At 37.2% G+C, this 18979-nt stretch overlaps 1 protein-coding gene across 1 annotated transcript in view; it reads left to right on the forward strand.

The window, feature by feature from the left end:
• The window catches only part of ANK3 (ankyrin 3), a 379207-nt gene that overhangs the window by 33766 nt on the left and 326462 nt on the right, over positions 1 to 18979 (forward strand). Inside the window, exon 2 of the mRNA XM_061449032.1 lies at positions 13521 to 13559. Coding sequence (XP_061305016.1) covers positions 13521 to 13559 — 39 coding nt within the window. The remainder of the gene's footprint in view (positions 1 to 13520; positions 13560 to 18979) is intronic.

Genomic DNA, 18979 nt, shown 5'->3' on the forward strand with positions numbered 1-18979 from the left:
AATGTTCTGAGTTCTTCACTTAGTGCCTATCTGTTCAGCCATAGCGGTTATTTTTCTCCTTCTCAGTAGCTGGTGCAGTGCTGTGTTTTTTACTTTAGTCTGGAAGCAGTGCTGATAACACCGATGTTTTAGGTGTTGCTAAGTAATGCTGACCCTGATCAAGGACTTTTCAGTCTCTCATGCTCTGCCAGTGAGGAGGGCCACGGGAAGCTGGGGGGAAACAGAGAGAAGACACCTGACCCAAACTAGCCAAAGAGGTATTCCATACCACAGCACGTCATGCCCTCTATATAAACTGGGGGCAGTTACCTGGAAGGCCCGGATCACTGCTAAGGTCAGGCTGGCTATCAGTTGGCGGGTGGTAAGCAATTATATTCTCTCCCCTTGTTATTTCCCTTATCATTATTATTTTTGGTGGTAGCAGTAGTGGTTTTGTGTTATACCTTAGTTACTGGACTGTTCTTATCTCAACCTGGAGTTATGTTCTTTAGATTCTCTTCCCTATTCCTCTGGAAGCAACAGGGGGAAGAAAGAAGGGGAGTGAGCGAGCAGCTGCGTGGTTCTAAGTTACTGGCTGTGCTTAAACCATGACACTATCCTAGTATGCTAGGCCATTAGTGTGAATGAAGACTTTGTGCTTCAGACTAGGGAACCAGAAAAAGAGGAGGAAATGTGCTGTACTGAGCACTGATTGAATAAAGCTTGTTCTTGCTTGTTGGTCTTGCAGCTTTGTGTGCAGATGTCTGTCCTGCTAAACCTTCTTAGGTTAAGGAGTGCTTTCAAGACTAATGGTCTTCCTAGGTTAAGTGAAAAAGGTTTATGTTGTATATTTCCCTAGGGTTTCTCTTTTATTGCTGCTGGAGGGGAGCTGTCACTTTTTGTGACCACATGGCACAGTCTGTTAAACAACCCAGCAATACTTCTCCCCATAACATTTCTTCCTTTAATTCACTAGAAAATGACATAAGGTGTACTAGTGAACGTCTCTCATCCCCCCTCCCAGTTAATAATTGACAATGCTGACCCCAGATCAATTAAATACTGTATTTTTCTTTGTAGAAGATAATTTGAAGTACCCATCATGTCCCCTCATGTGATATAAAGTGTCCTCAAAGAAAGAGGCATGCAAGAGTGTAATAGTGACAAATATCAGTTTGGGGAGAGGAGCAACTCAAAATTTTCATGGAAAACCAGGGATTGGAATAAAAAAGAAGTCTTTGGCACATATATGTAGGTGTGCTGTTGTATAATATTGACATTTAATGCAAATGCTTTTTTCTGATCCTGATAGTTTCTGTTAAAACTAGATCTCTTAAGTGCTGACAGAAGAAAGGCTGGGTTGTATATGAGGCACTGCAGTATTTAGTGATATTAAAGTAGTTAAAAATTAATAACTGGATTCAGTCTTGTGAAACCAGGTTAAATAGAAGAGCACAAATTTTGCACTGAGTAATGCTGTGTGTTATCACAAAAATAATGCAAGCTCTGTTCCTCTGTGGAAAGCTTTATTGCCTGAAGGCCTACCATAGGTTATGTTCATTGCAACTTGCTAATTTGTAGTGTATTAAACTGCTTAAAAACCCCCAGTTTGCCTTTTCTCTTTAATCTATATTAATTGAAGCTTATGAAACAAAAATGTTCATTTAATTTGTTACTTACTTGTTGTCCTGTGATATTATTTCAAGGAATCAGATGCTAAATTCAATACCAGTGCCATGGCCTGCATTTTGTGTTGCTATTTCATCCCACACCTTTTCTTCAGGTCTCTCCAAATGTGCCAAGGAACATGTTTCTGCAATTCACTGAAAACTCTTAATGTAATCATACCCAGTGCTTACACTAATATGATAATTCTGAATGTGATTACACTGATTTAATATTAGGTCTTTGTATGCATGTATTTAGTTCATTGTGGCCACAGCCAGCAATATTTAGAAGCAGAAAAGGAATATGTCAGAGATTAGTCCAGGTTAGTCTCATAGGTTACGCTGCTGCTGAGATACATCTACTCTGTAATGCTTTGGCCTCAGATGATGAAAGTCTTTCTAGCTTACCTGGTTTTGACATTCCTGCAGCAAACTGGAGAATGACTTGTGCTAGGGTTGCAGCTGTGAGATAATTCTCTGTCAGTGAATGCAGACCTCTTTTTGCACCCTATCTTGTGAAGTTCAGACCTCTTTTTTGTATCCTGTCTTGTGAAGTTCCTATGTGTGTGTACTTGTGGTTCTTTCTGACCTCTGCAAGATGAAAGCAGAATAGAAGATGGGTGAGTATAACTGATGTATCTGTTCTAGGTCAGAAAGATAACTTCTGTCATGTGGGGCTGTCTCTTTTAGGCTTGAGGAGATTTGCTCAAAGGAGACTGGTTTGGGGTTTTTACCACTGGGATCGCATCAGTTGTTGCAGTCACTCAAAAGCGGTGAGAATCTGGCACCTAGGAAGCTCTGCAATCATGAGGTTATTGTGAAATATCTGACAGGAAGCACATGTCTTTATCCCTTATTGCTGATCTCAGTGCTCTGTCATTTAGGAAATGCAACGACTGATCTACTTATGCCTGGACGATGGCTAATAAATACATGTTAGATAATGTTTTGGATATTGTTGCATGGATACTGAGAGAGAGAAGAAAATAAATCTTATATCTAATGCTTACCTGATTTTTACATTTTTTTTGAGGAGGAGCTCATGCAGGAAAGTCTAGGTTATAAAAGCAAATAATAAGACACGAGTCAAAACCTTAGGGAAATCTTTGGTTTCCTCATTGCTGGTGTGAGGTGAATCCTGGCACTTATAATCCCTGGGAGGTCTTCTGTGACCTAAATTTTGCTGTCCCTTGATGTGACTTATCACATACAGTGCTTCTGGGACAAGAAGCACTGGCTTTCCAGCTGCTGCCACCTCTTTTTTTAAATGATAGGTGGTTGCTGGCAGGGTACCTGAAAATGTCTTAGACTTCAATAATCTGTATAAAATATCTAGAAAGTGTTCTGAAATTAATGTTTAGAGTATTAAAACCAAAACAAACTAAACACCAGCACCATCCCTCCCCCCAAACCAAAAACCTGCACCAGATGTCACTTAACCGATAATTTTATCACTCTTAATAACAATGTTTTCTTCTGTGTAACTTGTAAAAGTGGATCCTTTTTCTATAAACAAATGAAAAACACTTCTCACACACTGAGTTGCTGTAACGTTCCTATGAAGTTACAGGGATCTCTTGTCATGAGCCTTTTCTGAAATACCAAAGCAATGCTTTCTGTCCTTGTGACATGAATTGCAGTAGTTGCCATATGGAGTATAGATAGATGCTCAGTACTATATTATGCACTGGGTAAGAACAGCCCTTTTTTGATATACATTGAATACACCAAGCACTGTGTACAGATAATTCTGTTACATCATGGGCTGACAATAGTGTTTATGTGCAAGATGATGCAAACTTTGGGTGTGTTGACTACAGATATTTTCTTGTGCTTTGTGGAATTGAACTTCAAGGTTAGCATTGCCTTGAAATAGGATTTTCCACTTACGCCACAGCCATATAATTTTTACACTTTGCAATATTTCTGCATATGTAATGTTTTGCAGGGTTCCAAAAAACATTGAATCTCGCACAGGGAATGTACAAATATATTTATAGTTTTTGTTATAAATGATACATGAAATATTTGGTCTCCAGACATCTTGTCGTTAGCTTTGTGTTGCCATGGGCACTCATTAGTATTCCAGGGAGGCCTGGTTGTCATGGTGAAGTGTGTAGTTGTACCGTGTTCCCATGGCAACCTCCACCATTAGGTACCTTCAGCAGATCTGCTAGCAAATCTGTTTGGGTAAATCTAAGATGATCTTGTGGTAGCATTAATGTTTTAAATAACATTACCATCCTTCCCCTAGGTGATTAGCATTGCAAACATATTTTACATGTTAATAAGGAGCATTGCGTCTGTATAACATGGTGTGATTTGGACTTGTGGAAAATCGTTTTCAAAAAGCAGCAGCAGGGGATAGCTCGACCTCGGAAGAGGTTAAGACAAAATTATGGTGTTGAAGCTGTTTACATTTTTCACATGTTTTTTGTGTGTCTGGTTTTGAAACTAAAACATTTCAGAGCTTGCAGCTCCTGCCTTGAATAACCTTCAGCAGTAACAACCCTTCTGTGTACATCTGAGGTTTTTGAAGCTCTTTGGAAGGTTTTTGTTTGTCTCTTTTAGGAAGAGAAAGCAAATTACCTTCTGGCTCACAGCAGCAAGGTATTATTGCTGGTGTGGAACAGTACTGTAGATGGTTATCTTTGGATCACTAAAATTTTCTGTCTGTTGCTGGAGAATTTGTTTTGATGTTGGAGATGTTTAGAAATGTGAAAGACAACATCTGTCAGCTCCTTGCTAATGACAGGCTGTTTACTTGTTCTTAAATTTTGTTCTCTCTTTGTATGTCTTTTAGGTTATGTAATGTACACAGTCAAGGAGCTAATGAAATTTTTATTTACATGCTCTAACATGTGGAGCGCTATGCATTCAGAAGTTGAATATGCTTATGTAGCCTGTTTAGACAGGACAGCTTGATTGGTCCCTGCACAGGTGCTCTTCCAGTGTCTGTTGTTTAGTCATAGAAATGAAGCAGAAAAATATGCAATTGGATGGAGTGTAGAAATCTGTTCAATTATAAAAATAAAATAACAAAACATGATAATGATAAAGCAGTATTCCTGAGAAGTGGCGACTTGATACATCTTGGAGAAATCCGTTCTGCTCAGCCATAATGCATAAGGCTTTCTACAGCCCTAGAGAGTATGTTAATTCTGTCATGGTGCTGATTGTTTCCTTGCTATGGTTAGCAGATAAAAACAGTGACTTAAACCCTTTAATTTTAATGAAATTATTTAAAGATTTAAACATTAGAAATCATTTTACCAGCTCATGCTTATTATTTTGCTTTAATTTGATAAAGTGATTTTGCACAGATAACATGGCCTCTTTCCCAACTGCATTTAGAATTACACATTTTCTTGGGGTCCTTTTTCTGTAAGCTGATGCACTTTCAGATGTCTGTGCTGAAAAAGCCTTTTTTGATACCCTTGCTTAGGGAACACCATAAACCTAAATGTGGATTGATAATCAAACAACTGAGTTACGTGTTTTCCAGCAACACTGTCTTTTCACATACTGAAAGCTGACAGCCAGGAAAGCTAATGCTTTTTGTCTTATCTACATTTCTTCAAATTCAGTTTGATTTCAAACTGTGTCAGACTGCATGGCCTGAATCACACCAGTAGTTATGAAAATGCTATCTCACAGTACTCTTAAACTTGAATAAAAGTAGCATGCTTTTAAGCACTTGGTGGAAAAAAAAAAGTACTATGTAAGGGGAAAAAGAATGTACTTTTTATAGATTTCTTAATACGTTTTAAAAGTATCTTCAGCATTGGTGCAGTTTTGTTTTGCAGTGGCTTAAGAATCTCAGTAAGCACTTGCTAGCTTTTATAACTGTAATTTGTATGTAGGTGTAGCAGCAGTTTGGCTCCTTTAAATCAGTGAGTGTGGAGACTGGCATCTGCAATGACCAGGATGGGCTTTCCTTTTGTCCTGATTGCCGCTGGTGCTTCATGGAGTCCCTTCTTCTTCTAGGTAGTATTTTTGTAATCAAAGGAAAAGGATTTTTTTTTTTTAAATACTGATATATAAAAAAAGTAAAGGCAGGAAGTGCAGTATGATTTGCACAGTGAAGAACTGCTAACATGAGCAGACTTTTAAGCAGCTCTTTTATATAAAACTAGAACTGAGCAGTAAAAAGTGATAGGAAGCTCATTTTTGTATATTTTCTTTTCTGTCTATCACTTTTTTCCCCAGTGGGTGGCAAAAAGGTTACTGTTAAAGAGAGGGAAATGACAACCATGATTTGAACTTGGAAGCCTCTTTAGGCAAGTCATGAATGTAGCTGAAAGTTGTATGTGACCAATACACTATCCAGATCTTTGACAGAAGTGCTCAACGTTCAGTTGTGGCTTATTTACTTGCCAAGCCATTTTCTGTGTTTATTCCAGCTTTTCTTGATGTGGTTTTTTTCCTTTCCCTACAGCAATAAATGAACCATGGGCTTTATTCTTCTCATTTCTAAATGCAGAAATTTCAGTTGCTGATAGTACAGGGTTCATTGCGTGAAATTAGACATAGTCTGTTAATGTGCTATGTAAGCTCTTTGTTTTAAATAAATGTTTAGATTTTATACATGGGTGTCAGGGAAGGAGTTTGGTAAAATATATGTTATGCAATGATGCCAGTGGAATTTTGTCTTAATATTGATGATACTCTCATACAAGTAGAACCTAATTCCTCTTTTCCGCAAAAAATATGCGGCATGAGAGGACTTTGATTCATTTTCACCATTCTATGTGCTGTAATTCATTAGCTTTTAAAAATACTGAGTGTGAATCTAAGTAGTATCTGGTGTACTTATTAGGAGCTTTCTGATGAGCCATTAATTAATATGCCAGTAGATTGCAATGAAATATTAAACTGGATGCTAAGCCTGCTTACAGGTCTTTAACTTAGCAAACATGTAGACTGCTTAATACACACAACACTTCTGTACGAATTATTACTGCAAAGGAAGGTACAGCTTGAATCTTGAAGTTTTTTCTTTTTTAGTTGAGCTATTAAATCCAAGTTAGTACTGTGTTCTGTTGTTTGCTGATATACTGGAGCTGTAGTGAATTAAAATGAGGAAAAAGAAAAAGGTACAGAGCTTAAGCCAAGCTAGGCAACTTAAACCATAAAACATCTAGAAATGTAATTTTGTGATATGTTAAATGAGAAGTATTACATGCGTGTATTGTTGTTATGATACTGGGAGAGAAGCTGCTGTTTGTCTTAATAAGAGAAAATCCTTTCTGTTAGTCAAGTGGTAATAAAGACAATAATGCCATTTCACCAGCAGTCTTAACAATACTAATCATGTTTAAAAAAGCCTTGCTACAATGCAAGTTAGAAGATAGATATCAACACCTGTAAATAGTGGCTAGTATACAGGTGTCTCTAGTGGTTTTTTCAAATGGTTTGTGTGGTCTCCCAGATTACCAGTCGCAAAACAGATTCCTCCCCCCCCCCCCCCCCGGAATGTGTGACCTTAACAAGCCAAGATCTTGTGAAGTCCTTGCTGGGATGAGATTAAAAGTGTGGCTTGCACTGGGGATTGCAAAAAATTAAAGTAATTTCTAAGACTTGGACTTCAGGCTCTGACTTTTGTGGAAGCGTTCTACTCCATATTTTCAAGGAACACAAGGGGCATAGTAGAAAGGGTTGAGGGTATCTGTCATTGATTAGCATGTGATTATGTAGCGAGAATTCAGAAAATGGGTGACTCATCTTCATAACTTTGATATGTATCTCCAGTAACGCTGGTGTGCTCAGCAGTGGTGGTTGAGTAAAAATATTCTGCATTCTGCTGTTGTGGCAGTAGTTGCAGACTTGCATACATGTGGCAGAGGAGCAATGCTTTGAAGTTAGTCTTAATAGGATTGCCATTTCTGATTCCAGTCAGTGGCGGCTTAGGTATGTGCCATGCCAACACTGCTTTTTACCCTTTCTTAAGGTGAAGCATGGATACAGAGATACAGTGGGAGTGATTATAATCTTTCAGGAGTCCTGGTTTAAAGCAGTGCTCAGCTGCATTGTGGAGGCGTCTCTACATCTGTGAAAGAGTATAATCATCTAAGGGGTTTTTTTTTTCTGTTGTTGTTGTTACTGAGAGAACTCTGAAAACTGAGCAAGGATATGACTTCTGTCTGGTAGCCAACTACAGCATATGCTCTTTTGGTTCTGGAGCTAATATTGCTCCTTTGAGCTACGTACAGAAGACGGGGGGCTTTACTGCTTTTGCAGGTATCTGAATCAAATCCAGCATTGTTCTGTTTGTGTGCTGCAGCCCTCTGTCGAAAGCAATGGGAGTGCAGCAGCATGTGGCACAGGTCACCAAGGTGGACACAAACTGTATGAGCATGCTAGCAGAGCTGGGAGGTAATTGCCCCTTTTGAGTGGGACAGTTTAAAACAGGTAAAATCTGCTGGTTTTATGTAGTTTTTAAGTGTGTTTCTTTTTCTAGAGGAATGTTTGACTAAAAAGTAGTTTTAAAATGGGAACAGGAAGGGCTTGTATCTTGAAATGTGTCCAGCTATAGAACATGAGGTATTAGGTGTGACCTGCATAAAATAAGTTCTGCAATGCCTTTATCCTCTAATAGGTGGAAACCTAGAAATACAGATATGAATGTTGCCCCTACTTACTCTTTGTGGAGAATTCTCTTTTAGTCTTGAGCATTGGACAGTAATGAAAGGAGGTTTTTCCCTTTGGGAATCGAGTGCTTTGTTCAAAATGTAGCTCAGCAATTGAGCTAAAGAAGCATATATATTAGCTACCAGTAATAACACTTGTATCCCTTTTGCTGGATTCAAGGTACTAAATGGCAAGTCATTAAAATGCTACAAAAGTCTGTGTTGACATGGGACTAGGTACATCATTTCAATGTTTTTTTAAACATTGTACCAGTTCTGAGTGATAAAATGCTTCTCAGAATTCATAGATCAGCTGAAGGTGCTGCTACCCATTTATCAGGAAAATAGTAATCTGTAGAACATGCAAATTTTTCAGGAAGAATTGCTAATATCTGTGCCTGTTTCCTGTGTTTTGGTTAACAGCGTGTAGTAGGAGTAATCTGAGGCCCTGAGACTCTCATGTGATTTCAGCACAAAGAATGTGGTGCATGATGGAGTATGGGGCTGGAAGGTGTGACCCTGAGAAAAGGCACTTGGGAATATTGAAACATCTCCCAGCAGTGTTACGCTGTTGGATTTTATTATTTCTGAAATGCAGAAACAATAACTCAGTGGTTCTCTAAAACTTTAGCATAAAAATTCAGGAGTTCTACCAACAACACAGATTTTTTTGTTGTTGTTGTTTTGTTTTAAATTTGAATCACTATTGAAAGTGGTGAATGTTTTCTTGTCTGTGTCTTAAACGTGACGCTTCAGAAACCTCTTATCAAATTGGTCTTCTCATTGGATTGGCAAAGCTTTTATGTGTGGCTATGTATATTGTTGTATTTTGTTTAAGTTATAAAATAATCCTTAATATATTCCTTTTCTCCTTCTCTCTCATGAGAACTATTGAGTGGAGTCCATATAGTTCAACCTAGTGTTTTGGAGAATGCAGAAAATAAATTTCTGCCTCAGTGTGAGAGACTGAGTGGACTCCTGTTGTTGCTGAAAGTATTTATATCAGTTTGCATATCATTAGTTAGTACTTACTGGTCACCACATTTCTGACTGCCCTGTAGTAATGCACTTCTGCTGCTGTTGGTATCTTGTGATTCTCTTTGGCAACTCATTAAAATGAATAATTCTGTTGCATAACAGATCTTTTGTACTGCCTGCCTAATGCATTACCAAGGCAGGTTTTGTTGAGGTATGCATGGTATTTTAGTAGGACCCAAATTTTTGTACGTGAGAACTTCTGTTAATTTTTTTCATTGATACTCCAGTTTAACTGATAGTGGCTGGCACATATGGAAGTTGTAGCAACCGTTCCAGGTAACAGGAAACACCTGATATTTCTAATCCCTTCTGATAATGGAGTAAATGACAGGGTAGACCTTGTTCATTATGCCTATCCTGGAGCCAAATTCTCTAAAGCTGGAAAATAATATTTTTTTTTTCCTCAAAAATGCTCTTTATGTGACCTAATGACATAGCCTAACGTCTTCACTGATGTCTGTTACAGATGCACTCTCATGAGTATCAGCCTAAAATCAGTATTGTGTAAAACAATGCATACAACTATGTGCAGCTCTATATATGCACATAGAAGCTTTTCATTTAGACACGCGCACATGTGTATTAGGTCATCAGTCAATAGAATAATCATGGGCATAAACATGTACTATGATGTTTTCCGTTAACCATCTGCTGCCAAGTATTTCCATGGCAGCCAAGATGCTGTCCATCTGTGTTCTGTCAAACTCTGCTTGTATATTAGACACACAAGAAGCTGTGGAAAGAATTGAGTGTTATAGTAATATCATTTATAGAAATGTCAATGTAGCCTAAAGGTAAATGGATGAGAAAATGAATCCAGAACAAGAAGAGTCTAGCCTATTAAAAATGTCGTTGTTCAGAGGATGCTTTGTACCTTACAAATACTTCTGTGCTTCTGTGTTTATGGAAAATACAGACATATTCCACTTCTTCCCTCACCACAAATCTATAACCCAAATCCCTCAACTTGTAACTAATCAGAAAAGATTTTGTAAGTGCCTGAATGTGATAATCTTGATTGTAAATTCAAGAGTTCTTGTCAAAGTAACAGTTTTTTCTTAATGCATATTCTGGGGAGTGTGGAGACTGCTATTACTGCAGAGTGTAAGAAGTACAGTAAAAAATAAGATACAAGGTATTCTTGTCCTTCTGGCCACTACAGACACACAATGACAATTTGTTGCTCTGATACCAATGCTTCAAGCATTGACTTGTTTGGTTTTGTTGAGACAAAATTCTTCAGTAACCACAGTCTTGTCTAGGCATACAAATCTACTATAAGCACTTAATTACTTCTTCATGTAGTTTACCATGCAGCCTCTTAGTATCTTCTTTTATTAGGCCACTGTGACAATTCTTTAATTACTTTAAATAATTTATCTATATGCTAAGTATGGAGAAAAGCTCCAGTGCTTACATCAATGAGATGTTTGTACTAACTAGCTAGCTAAATTAATGTTATATATTCCTTAAGTGCTGTGGGTGAATGTTTCTCCTCCCTCTGCCCGTTCACTTTACAATACCATAAGCATTACAGTATCACATACAGATTACAGAAAACTGCACAGATTGAGCTGACTACAAAAAAACATGGATTATTGGACTCTTCTCTGGCTGTCTTGATTTTTTCTTAAAATGCATTCCATCATGCAGATAGCAAAGGTACAGCAGTTACCTTTCATATCTTTCCAGTCTTGTACTGTTTCTTCCTGTTCCATGGAAATTGGTCAAGAATCGGGTGGTTTTAGCTCATTTGTATTTTGTTCTCAAATCTAATGTACTGCTTAGTTTACAAAAAACTGTGATGACTGCCAAAGCAACATATGTGAGTGACATGAACAGTGTTGTACTAAGCAGCTAGCTATACTAACATCTTAATTCATCACTCAGTATGGGAGAGTGGCAGTTTAGCATATAGCCAGTCCCTTCAGATGTTGGTTTGTTATTTCAGATATAGTTAGGGCAATTTAGTTCTTGCATTTGGGAAGTAGATCAGGCTTGTAAAGCGATTTCTTCTAGAGCTTTTTGCTAATTCTTTGGTGGTGTTCAGATCTCAAAGTTAGAGCCATACATGAATTAAAGTTCCTCCTTCTATGCTGTCAGAGAATGGGAAAATGGAAACATGAATTATTCACTAGGTATTGTAAAGACCCAGGTGCATTAACGATGAATTGTTGAGTGATCTGTGAAATAATTCTGCATAAACTTCCATAGAACAGGAACAGTATTTATAGAGGCAGAACCTATTGTTTGTTTAGAATTATAGCCCAATAGCTACTGAACTGGAATGTGGTTTGACTGTATGGTGAGAAAACTTAAGGCATAGTTCAACGATGCTATTTCCTTTTTTTTTTTTGGGGGGGGGGGGGGGATGGTGTTTCTGATTATTAGAAAAGTGTTTCGTGTTCAAGTATCTTGGAATAAGAACTTGAGACTTATGCTATGAAAAAAATTATTCTTCATTACTGAGGTTGTTGGACAAAATACATTTATTTGGGAAAGGAAATGAAAAATCTGGGAAAGGAAAAGGGAATCTGTATTTTAATATGATATACGAAGAATTAATTGAGCTTTACATAGATACTGTTAAAAAAAAGTTACATTCCCACTGTGAAAAAAAACTGAAAAGAAAGTGTATGCCTCTTGAGCTTAATTTCTCAGAGATTTTAAGTAACCTGTGTAAGAACAGTAGAAAATGAGCAGTTCTATGTGGTGCTCTTTCAGTGGGACTGTTTCTGTAATGAAGGTTATAATTTTGCTTTGTTGATATTCAGTCTGGGCAGTCACTGACAGTACAAATATATGGATATTCCAACTAAATTTTGTGATATTACATGCTTTATTCATACAGAAAGCAGATGTGGCTGCAATTTAAAGCTTAGCTAAAATGTTCTGTAATTGTTATGGAAATTAAACACCCCAAGGTGAGCAACTCTTCTGTGGGAAGACATCAATTCTATTTGAAAAATAAATTTAACAAACAAAACAAAACTCCCAAACCAACAAAAAAGAAATAAACCCAACCCCCAAACAACTTCTTAAATCAAAAAACTTTGCTTTTTCATGTTAACAGAGGGATTGATCAGCTTACATATACATATATACTACATATACACATACATATACATATGCATATGCATATACATACATATACATATATATTCAAATGCACAAGAAATAGATATGGTTTTCAATATTTAAAAATTTCAAATAGATTTAAGAGAACAAGTAGACTAATGTTCTTTACTGAGTCATGTTGGCATTAATTCTTTCTTTTTCAGTTCTCAAGTTGGATAGTCCTAACTTTGTAGAGATCTAAGGAAGACTGTGGGGATTTGTGTCATAACTCCGTGAAAACTGCTGGTGTCTTTCCTAACCCCTGCCAAAAAGTCATTGTTTACATAGTCATGTTTCTGACTACTTTCCTTGCTGAAAAGCATTTGCTTGAGCACTGTGGGAGTCACCTCAAATGCTAAGCCACCAAGATGTTTAAAACAAAAGTGTGCTGAAGAACACTGTCTCTATTCTTGTTATTTTCCAAGTAGGCAAAGAGGATACCTCTACTGTTTTGCTTGGTGTTTCTCTGTGTGTGTCTTTTTCCGCTCCTCTCCCCATAGGCTTCATCTTCTTGTTTCTTTGCCCATCTGTAGGTTTCAGCAGAACTGGAGGGGTATCATGCTCTTTGTGATGTTTTGCAGGCTTTCAGTTTGTGATTTCCTTCTGCCTAGCATCTCAATATTTCACAGCCTTTATTCTTTTTTCCCTTTTTTGAGGGACTTAATCTTTTGCCTCATGGCAAAATGGATTTGTTTAGAAAAACTGTATGAACAGATTCCTAGGACACAGAGACTTTTTAATGTAAGACCCTGGGTTGAAAGCAACTGATACGTGTAATATCCCCTTGAGGTAGCGAGACGTCATCATTCTATGGGATATGAAACAAATCTTGTGACATCAGTCAACTGTAGCCTGTATTGTGACTTCATACTTCTGATGCTGATGCTGTACGATGTATTTTCTATAAAGGGTAGTGTGTGTATTCCTGATATCTTTGCTACAAAGTGATGATGGTCTTTGGATTGCTCCACAAATTGCTCACTAATAATGTTATCTTTTCATGTGAGCATTATGTTTATTTTTGTACTACTATCGAGATTGTTTTACCTACCAGTTTTAATTATTTTCAATTTAATTTCTTTGTTTTTAGGTATACCATAAATGCTACCCTCCAGGAAGCCCTAGAAAGGTAAAACCTTAAAAATTCTGGTTTTGTTCATTCCCTGGGCTTACATGCCAGTTTTTGTTGTGTTTTTATTCTGAATGTATTGATACAATACTGACCTCGCCACTGGAAAAAACAGAGAATGCTGTACTGTAAATCTTTGGGACTGTGATCTTTTTGAGCATTTGTAGAAAATGTGTTTATCTCCAGTCTTACAGTTTTGTTTCCACTGCTTTGAAGCCTCTTCTAATTCATTTGTTTCTGTAAGCATCTGTATTGTTATTGTGCACTTCAGTGTTCCTTATCATAGATGTTGCTTCGATTAGGTGAGCAAATAAACAGTAAGTCTTCACGTGAAATCACATGAAAGGCATTACCATTTAGGTTAGCTAGTTTACACATTTTTGATGTGACAAGAGCTTCCTGATTGCCTGGTGGTTTTTAGACCACTTGCTACAAAATTTGCTTATTCTTAAAAAACAAAAATCTGTCAGTTATTTGAGTTTTGCTTACTTGTGGTTGAAACAATCTTGTTCCATGACTTTGGTTAGAAAATAACAGGTATGCAGACTTTAGAATTTAGCTATGTCCTCATGAGCTGACTCTTCAACTATGCATCACTTCAATGAGAAATTAAGATATGTTGTACTCTTATGCCTGTATTAGCAGTATATAGTGCTGGCATATGAATCATATTTCTTTTCCCTCTAAAATACCACCCAAAACCTGCATGAAGAATTTATAGCCGTCAGATGTTACCAGCTGTGTACAGCTTCCTCCTATTTGTCTTGGTTTCAGTCCCGTAATGCTCTGGTGTATACCTTTTTATCTTGCATCAGGTTAGAATAAGGTAAACAACCAGATTCCAGGAAGTTTTGGACAGGAATGTGTTTGCTGCCACTGTCATTTTCTTTTCCTTCATCTGTTTGTTTTGTTGGTTTGTTTTTTTATTTCCTCCTCTCTGGGTAGCATTTATCTTAGATGTAGTCATCGAAAAATTACAAGGCAAGATATTGCAGAGAGAATAATTCACTTTGTGTTAAGTTTTTCTGATTTTGTACTGCAACTGGACAGTAGTTGTTCCTCCTGGTTGTTACAGTCATCTGTGGAAGCAACAGGGAGCACTGGGGATACTGGCGTCAGTTGTTTGAAGACCTGTGGTATCATCTATTCAGAACATTACACTGACTGCATATCTCAGCATTGTTTTTATTCCTCTACAGTGTAGAAATTCAACTTTCTGGATGTATAAAAAGTTGTTTAATAAAACAAATGCTTTTTATTGCTCACTTCTGTATTTTTCTTTTCCAGTAAAAGCATTTGGTAGAAACATATCCCTCCTAAGTGTCAGATTTGCTGGACCTTGTGACATGTTTGAAGTAGCTAATAGTGCAAAAAGGTTCAGTAGACAAATCACCCATTTTTCCATACTATGTTTTTGTGTTTTAAATAACAAGGTTTATAAGTGCTTTGAATTTTGATATTACAAGCATTGTAATTTGTTGTCATCAAAACTACTGTGATTCAATGGAGAACAACAGTCCTGAAACTGTCATCATCTTGGCAGAAAAGAAATTTTTTTGATTATACTCACTTCCAAATCTTCCACATGGCTGAGCTAAGGTCTCACATTGACATTGTGACCAGTGACCGAGGACATGAACTGATACAGAAGTCTCTTGGCAACACCATTAGAACTTTAAAAGTGTAATAAATTAAAATAAAGCCGAAAATCTACACTGAAATTATAAGAGGGTAGAGAAGTAAATGGCTGAAGCTGGCACATTCTGCCTTTAATCCCTTTTCCTACTGGGACATCCTCAGATGGCCTTTGCTGAACTTAAGATATTTAATGGAAGAAGTGTGGCTTTTGGTTTTTAATCTTCTTGGGACTGGAAGACTCTTTGAGTGCTTTGGTAATCCACTGCCCATGAGAAAGGATGGAAGAAAGGGGAAAACCTTATTCTTTCTGTCAAGGCCAGTTGTCTAATTGTTTGATTCTATGGAACAAAGATTTTGATCTAAGAAACCTGAATTTAGCTGTTAGCTTTGGACCCGCTGAACTGCTATGTATTTAAGTTGTGCTGCTATTTCCCTGTTGGGTTGCACTCATACCCAACCTGAAACTGAACCCTGCCTTGCACGTGGTAGTGGTGGGGAAAGGAACGAACAGTGGGATTTTCCAGAAAACAGCAGGAAATATTCCTGTTCAGCTGAAAATTCTCTTCTTGCCTTTCCTGCTTATCCCCTCTTATCACTGAACAGTGGTGACAGCTGGCTAGTAGCACACATAAAGGGAATCACCAAGCTGTAGTGACCAATGATGACCATGTTCCTTAAGTCTTGTATCCACATTGCCACCACATGTGAGGCCTTGGTGTTTTGTGCCTCCTGAGCTCTGTTGTAATATTTAGTTCCTATTTTTGTTCCTTTAAAGGCATAAAGTGTAGTTCGTATTTAAAGTATGCACTTAGATGCAATTGCACAAATGTGTGAATTATGTTGTCTTAATAGCTGAGGCAAATACACGTTCCTTTAGATTTTGTCAGCAATAGTTTACATTAACAAATTAGTTGGTTTGTCTAGTTTTTTTTTTGGTGATGAAAGGAAAATGGAATATAAAGACACAGTATATAAGGTGAAGTTTAAAAATATGTGAAGAATCCAAGAAATTGTGGAGAGCTAAACTCACTTTATTTCTTTACATTGTATATATTAAAAATATACTGACAGTCCTTGTCTGAAAATGTAATTGCTTTCTCTTCTGCTTGACATTAAGAATGTTCTTTTTGTTGTTGTTCAGAAGGTTATTTCTTACTGTTATAGCTTTAACATGTCATGACTCAATCCAAATTCCAACATTTTACTTATTTCAAGAGCTTTGAACAAACTGATGTTTGAGACGAAAGCTTTTTTCATTACTTAAATTACATATTTGTGTGGGATGGGAATCAGATGGCAGCATTTTAGAAATCTAGTTCACTGCTTCAGTCTTATGTGCCAGTTATCTGTCTGGACAGGACTTTGATATAAGGGCTTGGAAATTAAAGTCGGCATCTGTAGGCCTTTTTGTTTAAAGCTAAATTGAATTAATAGAAATAGCCAGAGGTAAGGACTGGAAAAAAACCCAAACCAAACTCTGAGGCTGAGACTCTCTCAGTTGGAAGACAATGGCGTAACACTAGGTCAATAGTGCACAACATGGTAGGTATGCAGTTGCAGGAGGTTTACAGAATTCATGTAGAATGATTAAGTACTCTTAACTGCATCATAGAATCATAGAATAGTTAGGGTTGGAAAGGACCTTAAGATCATCTAGTTCCAACCCCACTGCCATGAGCAGAGACACATCACACTAAACCATGTCACCCAAGGCTCTGTGCAACCTGGCCTTGAACACTGCCAGGGATGGAGCATTCACAGCTTTCCTGGGCAACCCATTCCAGTGCCTCACTACCATTACACTAAAGAACTTCCTCCTTATATCCAATCTAAACTTCCCCTGTTTAAGTTTTAACCCATTACCCCTTGTCCTATCACTACAGTCCCCAATGACGAGTCCCTCCCAACATCCTTATAGGCCCCCTTCAGATACTGGAAGGCTGCTATGAGGTCTCCATGCAGCCTTCTCTTCTCCAGGCTGAACAGCCCCAAATTTCTCAGCCTGTCTTCATACAGGAGGTGCTCCAGTCCCCTGATCATCCTTGTAGCCCTTCTCTGGACTTGTTCCAACAGTTCCATGTCCTTTTTATGTTGAGGACACCAGAACTAACCATCCATTACATGGTGTTTACTGATCCATGTACATGCATTCCCTGATCCTTGAATTTTGGGTGTGCAAAACTTTTTTTAATCTTGCACCTAGCAGATGATGTTGGAGTAACTGAGGATCCTGTTGATCTCTTTGTGCAGGATTTTGTGGCATGCATGCATGCTCTCCATCCCTACTCCTCCAAAAATTTTTCAGGAAAATATGTTGACTTAAATGAAAACATAGGATTTGGCTCTTATATTTTTCACTTAATGTCTTACAGCTACGATCTGTGCCTGGGAAATAGTTGGTCCCTCCTCCAAAATTTGATCTCCAGATAAGAATGACTTTTACTGTCAACCAGTTGGGAGGAAATAAAATAAAAATCAGTGTGTCAGCTTTGGTTCTTCAGCTGATACTTAAAACTGCTTATAGTAGTGTGCACTGTGCATTGACTTTTTAGCTATGTTCACATTTACCCTTGATGCACATCAAGATACACATCAGAAGTCTTCTGAGCTTCTCTATGAAGATTAAAATATAATGTTGACTACACAGCAAATGGATGAATGTCAAGTGAACTCTGTCTTGTTTGCTACCCTTCTTGTGCTTATGCTTATTAGAAATTCCAGGATATTATTTTAACACAGAGGGTGTTCACATGTTTCTATACAGAAAAAAATACACCTGAGTTTCTCAGTTGTAAAAATAAACCTTTATTTTGTAAATCATAAAGTTCTAAGCAGAGCACTGCAGTCAAAAGACAAAGGTGTACTTATTGGTAGGTAGTAGAGACAAGGTTAAGGATTTAGATTTAAAAATCTGAGCCTCACTTGATGTAAAAAGGACAATTTACATAAACATTTTACAAAATTGTACGTAAATCAAATGTGTGAGAACTGGGACAGGTGAAGCGTAATTTGGATGCAATGTGCTAGGGGGTAGAGCATGAGAATGTTCCACAATTGTGTATTTTTAAACAGCATATCATAATAGGAATTTCCAATTTTAGTTTTGTCTGCTGTATAAATGTGAAAACTCATAACCATGTGTGGAGTAAGCTTTTCTTTCCCTTCTTCTGGAATACAAACCAGTATGCTAGTACAGTTATTTTTGGCAGTTGAATATTGCTTTAGCTAGGAACCTATTATAAATGCTTCCTTTTAAAACATTGTCATAAATACTTAAATCGTAATAATGGTTCTCAGCAAGACAGATTGTTCTTTCAAATTTTAGTTAGATCAGTTTTGTCTTACTACATGCAAACAGACAATAAAATAGTAAATACAAAGAAAAATCACTAAAGTCCTTTGATAATCAAGTACCACAGAAATGGTAGCAGTAGTTATCAATAACATCAGCAATCAGTAAAATCATACCTATTTAATTTCTCCTATTATCAGTGAACTGTATGTTTTGGGGTTTCTTACTTACACAACTTCTTTTAAGTTAACTGTTTTCTATTGATTGTTACTTTATGTATTCTCATTACTTTTTTTTTCCTCAGTAGAAGAATGGTGAGTTTAGTTGATAATACTTTTTGCTTTTCAAGCAAATTACATTTTTTGACATTTTCTGTTTTAATTAGACACACACACACACAAAGTTTTTTCTCAATGCAGCAATTTTATATGCAGAGGGCTGGGAAGAAGGTTTGGTTCCAACCTTATGTTTTTCTGACTCCTAAAGTGAC

Source organism: Pezoporus flaviventris, unplaced genomic scaffold (assembly GCF_033815535.1).
Source record: "Pezoporus flaviventris isolate CSIRO_AGI_PZ_B2104156 unplaced genomic scaffold, CSIRO_AGI_Pfla_v1 ptg000001l, whole genome shotgun sequence".
Lineage (NCBI taxonomy): Eukaryota > Metazoa > Chordata > Aves > Psittaciformes > Psittacidae > Pezoporus > Pezoporus flaviventris.